Below are 6,215 nucleotides of genomic sequence, written 5' to 3' on the forward strand. Positions count from 1 at the left end.
GGGTTCGAGCCCCACGTTGGGCGTCAGCTTTTTATTCTGCACTCCATTACCTTACTAGTAAATGATTAAATATATTGGTTAGCTGTTGTCATGTTGTTAAATGTTGTCACTGCACTTTATAAGCATGTTGCTGTACTGTTGCGTGAAATGAACTGTGGCAGACTGTGCCTTGTGCATATAGAGGACGCACAAGGTCTTGTATATGTTGCCATTGCTCATCATTAGGGAGTCCAAACAAGTTGGGTTTATCTTAAATATATGATAGAAATGAGCCCCTTTAGCCTACTGTTAAGGGACAGAGAAGAGTCAGTCTGTCAATCTGAAGGGCAGATAGGAAAGGTCTGGGTCATATGGTCAAATCATTCATTATCTGCGCTGTTTCCTGCAGGTGCCAGACTACCTCGATCACATCAAGCACCCGATGGACTTCTCCACCATGCGGCAGCGCATCGATGCACAGGGCTACAACAACTTGGATCAGTTTGAGAGCGACTTCACCCTCATTATTGATAATTGCATGAAATATAACTCGAAGGACACCTATTTCTACCGGGCTGCCATTCGCCTACGAGACCAGGGCGGGGCCCTGCTTAGAAAGGCCCGGCGAGACGTGGAGAGAATCGGCTTCGACACAGAGAGCGGCATGCATCTGCCCGAAGCTCCTGAAATCAAAGCGACTCCATCCTTTTCTTGGGAAGACGGTAAGGGCAGTAGCGAACACACATGCCTCTGTGAAACGAATGAGAAATATTCATAAAATGTGTTTCCACCTATTCCCTAATGAGTTAATTCTCTCCTTAGTGGACCGCCTACTAGTGCCAGCCAACCGTGAGCATCTTTCTCAGGAAAAGCAGCTGCAGCAGCTACTGGAGAAGTTTGACCTGACCTGTGCCATGAAGTCCAGCCCCTCCCGCAGCAAGCGCCTAAAGCTCCTCAAAAAGACCATCAACGATGTGCGCAACGAAATGAGCCTAAAGAGAGTCCATCCCTCCCACCACCACCACCACCACCACCACCACTCTTCTTCCTCCACAACTCCCTCCACATCAGCGTTGTCTTCATCAGCTGCCTCCCACCCAGAGCATAAAAAGCAAGAAGAGAGATTGAAACCCAATGGACATTTTCCAGATGACGAGGGTACGTTTGATCTTAGCTTTGGCTTCATGAGAATGGTTTCTCTCGAGCCTCTGTCATTTTTAAGGAGAATCACATGTCCTTTAATATGCTGAAGTGCAGGTCAGAGATAAGCCCCCAACCCAAAACATAGCCCTGCAGAGCAAAGTCACATGTTGTTCCCCAAATCCAGTGCGTCTTACGCTAGCCTGGTTCCAGACCTCTCAATTGCCTCTCACATGTCAGGTTCGAAGACAACGACATTATCAGGTTACTGTAACACATACTCAACAAGCCATTAGAGATTGTGAGGTGAGCATCAGTCTGCTGTTTTGGGGAAATTTGCTAAAACACTACAGAATATCCTGGAAAGCAGATCCTTTGATTGTGAACATTGACCTTTATTTCCCAAAGCAAGAATCAAGAAAGCCCAAACCACCTTAATTATGTTATTAACTGATAAAACCACTGGATGTTAATAGGATTATTAGTGCTAATGGTATTCGCTAATGGCTAATGAGATTTTTCAGTAACATCGACACATAAGTATGTGTGTTTGACAGAGAATGAGCCGTTCATTGTCGGTGGAGCAACAGCAGGTTTTATTTCACTTAAACAAGAAAAGTTCTCCTCAATCATTCACACAAACTCTCACATGTGACTGATTGTTAAACTGAAACTTGTTCTCACTGACACACAAGACCTTTAGTCAACTCCTAATTTCAAATCACAGAACCAGACAACTTTAAGATCAAATAGATGTGACGGTTGTGCTCTGGCAGCGGAGGAAAAAAAGTGTTACTGGTACAGCATTCTTATATCTCTCTGTGGAACTGATCCCTGAATAGATAGCATTATAATGAGCTAGGGGGGGAAAGAGAAAGAGAAAGGGAAAAAGTCATTTCGCTCTCATTTTTTATTTATAAAAGTGCCTCAGTGTTATGCTAAACAGCGCCTTGTTTTACTTTTATGATAAACCCAAAAGCCATATGATAATGTGCTGTGTCAGCATTTCTACAAACACAAGGACAAAGTGCGGATGCTGCAGCGCATTACTGTTGGTAATAGTGTTGTTCTGTAAGTCATATTTCTTGTCTTTGTCATTTAGTCATATTGTTTATGTTTTTACTTTTTATGAATAGCTTTTTTTTTTGTTGTTGTTGTTCTTCCAAAGATTTCATGATGTCGTTTTGCGTAGCTAATCCTTCACCACAAAAAACACATTATACTTTATTTCTACCGCACCTTGAGGAAATAGTAATGATGATAAAGAGAAAGGGAAATACATTAATATACGTAATAAAACCTAAGAAGGAGTTGGCAGTAACTGTAAAAACAGCCTGTGTGCCACAACATGAATAATGTTATACTTAGTGGTGGCACTTTGAATGATTAATGTTGACTCTATAGTCAAAATTACAACTATGAACTGTTGGTGTGCTTTTTCTTTTCTTCTCCCCCACAGGAGACAAGTCTCTTCCTCCCAAACTGGAGCATTCAGACTCCATCCCTCCCCTCATCCACTCAGACACAGACCCCGAGCCCCCCACCCTCAAACCGATCGACGCCGCCCCGGACTGCGAAGACAAGACTCTCAGCAAGCGAGTCAAGTTTGACGGGGAAATACCGGACCTGCTCTCCTCCCCCCCCCACCTCAACGGCTACTCCCACGACAGCCTCCAGAACTCTTTGCTGGACGGAGACGTGAGCGTGGTCGCACGTCGGACCCTCGCCGAGCCCACCGGGCCGCGGTCAACCCCGCACCGCCGTGCTCTTCCGCAAGTCGAAGACCGCCAGCCCCACAAGCCCAAGAGGAGGCGGAGACGAGGGGGGCCGCGGAGTCGAAACAAAAGAGGGCATGGAGGAGGAAGATGAGGACGGGGCGCAGCTGGGCTCCAAATCCTTTCCTGTCGGTGGTTCCATACCAGGCTGGAGACGCTCTCCTACACAGCAAGAAGAGGAAGCACATGCGCAAGCAGAGACGGCGAGGAGGAGGAGGAGGGAGAGGAGGGAGAGCATGAAGAGGAGGGGGAGTCCCCTGTGAAACGACTTGACACTGGTAAGAAGTGTACAGAGAAATACGCTAAAAAAACCAACTTTAAATCACTAACTACTGTGATTTAAAAAAATAATAAATAAACGCCGTCAATATTTTCACCGTCTCGAGCAGTTTCACAACTTTCTGCATGGCTAAACATTTCTTCGATTTACCGTATGTTCCACTTTGAATGGCGTCTTCAAGCCTCTGATTAAATTAGCAGAACAGTATTTAGGTCTGCTGCCAACCCCTGAAACTGGCAGTGCAAACATCGCAATGAGCTGTTACGCCGCTTACAAGTCATCACAACAGACTTGTTTACTCTTTTACACCAGTTTGCTTAAATTAGAATAGCTGTTGATTGAACAACCCGTAACATTCCACAAGAGCTGCATGGGATTTTGGTTTTAGAGCATTGGTAATGTGTGTTTACCTGATTTTGTGTTGTTGTATCTCAGGCCTGTCAAGCGGTTTTCTGGAGGTGGAAGAGGAGAAAGAGCTAGAAGACTCCAGTCGAGCCAGTAGACCTGTGGAGCCACGAAGACGCTGTGCCTCTGAGTCCTCCATCTCCTCATGTAGCAGCCTGCCAGGAAGCACCAGGTAATCCACCAGAACATGTCTAGCCATTTTATTCTGATTTGACTCAATAGCAGGGCCTAAAGACGGCGATGCCAGCTGGTCCGTCTGTTCTTCCGGCCTTCTATTTTTCAATTAGCTGGTTGTCCAACACTGGTCCAAGCTGTCATCATCTCCAGATGATCTGTCTCTAATGGTGACTCCTGTGTCTGTTTTTTTGTTTCTAGCACTATTCTCAGTCTTCCAAAATGTGGGAAGGGGAAACCCGCCTTGGTCCGGAGAAACACTGTGGACGATAAGAGCGAATTAATCGCCTGCATCGAAACCGGCAATTTTGCAAAAGCTGCTCGAATCGCTGCCGGTAAATTGGCTGCATTATATGTCAAAAAATAATCTGCATGCGTGTGTGAACATTAGGTATACAGATTACCTATTTTATTCACCATTGCAAATCAATATACAGTCAAATATTGATATTTAGTTGATTTTATGAAACTTTAATGCTTCACTTATTTTTAGGTTGATACAGACAACTCATACAGTAAACATGTTTTGCAAGACATGTATCTAGGCAGGCAATTTGACACATTTAAAACAATTCACTTTATCAAAGCAAACATTTTATAAGAGAAAACAGTAACAGTTTAACATCAGTAAAACCCAGCTGGACTGCCAATTAATAGAAGAAATGGTCAAATATACTTAATACTATGTGTTGCAATTTCTTTTAGAATATCAGCCTCTCCTCTAAAATCTTAAAATGTCTTAAATTATGTCATGAAAACTATAAAAGGTGCAGAGTTTACTTTTCCTGTTCAACTGGAGAATTGGCCATAAATGTAATTCTAGTTTCACAATCAGTGTAGCCTGTAACTATAACTTGCAGACACCTGGTATTCATACACACATAAAAAAGCAGGGTTGGAAATTAACAGCAGCTACCAGCCAGCTTCTTGTGACTTCTGGCACTGACCGGTGAGTCTTTACACTCTGCCTGCCATCATGGCATGAAACCAGTAAGCATCTGGAGGCTCTTCCCTCATCTAAAATTCATATTTGGCTAATAAATTGCTTAAAGTGGCTGGTAGGTTTTAATATCTGTCGTTCACTTGTGGCTCTTAAAGGGGAAAAGTTAATTTCCCACCCTGTGTACTCCTGCACTTGGCAAAGCACGGCTTTGGAAATGTGTTTCTGTCTGTGTTTAAACCCACACATAACTTGTTTGGTGTTGTTCCCGCTTCCATAGAGGTTGGCAACAGCAATATTTGGATGCCCGCTAGTGCTGCAACAGTTGCATTGGAACCCCTAAAGCTAGTTTGGGCCAAATGTAGTGGATACCCTTCCTACCCTGCCTTGGTGAGTGTTTGTGGGAAAGAAAGCATGACCATCACTGAGTAGTCTTTTTACTCTGATGTTTCTTTGTCATCTCTTCACATTGGGACACATTGGGACACATTGGAACCTAATTATGACACTCTTGTCCCACAGGATGAAGCAGTAGTTTTACTACAGCTGTTCTTTTTGGTGTCTAGTGGACAGTTTCGGGGGGGAAAAGCCCAGTTTTTATGTCATTTTTTTCCTCTAGGTGGCAGCCTTTCACTGTTAACCACTTTAATTTGACCTTAGCATGAAAGGACAAATGAGGAAAAAGAATCTTATTGCCACAAGCTGGCAGTGTGCATGCATTTGTATGCGTGTGTATGCAGTATAGACATCTTTACTATATGCTTGAGTGATTCTCTGGGTTAATGTATGTTTGCCTTGCACTTGCATTCAATAAGCACAAGTGTCTAACTCCCCTCTCGCCTCTGTGTAGATCATCGACCCCCACATGCCACGTGTAGGCTGCCAGCACAACGGGGTGTCCATCCCCATGCCCCCCATGGACGTGCTCCGCATTGGAGAACAGATGCAGTACAAAGCCGAAGAGAAACTCTACCTCGTCCTCTTCTTCGACAACAAGCGCAGCTGGTGAGTGCCGCTATCTCGCGGGAGTGATTTCACCTGCTACAGGTTTCTACAAGGGTAAAACCTGTCAACCTGTCTGTCAGCTGATCATTATTCTCTTGTGGCTCGAGACAGCAATTGTCAAGAGACGACAAATGGCTCTCTTTAAAGATTTCCCCTGGACTCTCATCACTGGGAAATGTTTTCTAATCTTTTCTAATGATGGTGGTTCTGTAGCCTTTGTGTACTGGTGACTGGCTTTTTATCTGCTACTAGGAAAGAATAATCCACATCTAGGAGTGAGCTGAAACTAACGAAATGTACCAAAAGGATTTAAGTAAAAAATATAACTGAAAACACCAGTAAATAATGCAAAACAAGCAATTTGAATTTGACAGCACTTTTGGCTTCCTCTTGGTATTATAACTGGATCAACTTTCCTAAAGCGGTTTCTTCTAGTTCCGTTTCATGCTAGTGCTACTTTTTGAATCATGAAAACTACTGTTCAGGTGTTGTAATATAGATGCTGTCTCCCCCCCCC

General features: G+C 43.9%; 1 protein-coding gene across 1 annotated transcript in view; it reads left to right on the plus strand.

Moving 5' to 3' along the window:
* Positions 1 to 6,215, plus strand: part of brd1a (bromodomain containing 1a) — a 17,333-nt gene that overhangs the window by 6,059 nt on the left and 5,059 nt on the right. Inside the window, 10 exon segments of the mRNA XM_035680930.1 lie at positions 389 to 701; positions 802 to 1,137; positions 2,579 to 2,871; positions 2,873 to 3,038; positions 3,041 to 3,084; positions 3,127 to 3,172; positions 3,610 to 3,751; positions 3,955 to 4,088; positions 4,974 to 5,083; positions 5,544 to 5,698. Coding sequence (XP_035536823.1) covers positions 389 to 701; positions 802 to 1,137; positions 2,579 to 2,871; positions 2,873 to 3,038; positions 3,041 to 3,084; positions 3,127 to 3,172; positions 3,610 to 3,751; positions 3,955 to 4,088; positions 4,974 to 5,083; positions 5,544 to 5,698 — 1,739 coding nt within the window.

This window comes from Morone saxatilis, unplaced genomic scaffold (genome assembly GCF_004916995.1).
Source record: "Morone saxatilis isolate NCDOM2014 unplaced genomic scaffold, NCSU_SB_2.0 Contig10, whole genome shotgun sequence".
Lineage (NCBI taxonomy): Eukaryota > Metazoa > Chordata > Actinopteri > Moronidae > Morone > Morone saxatilis.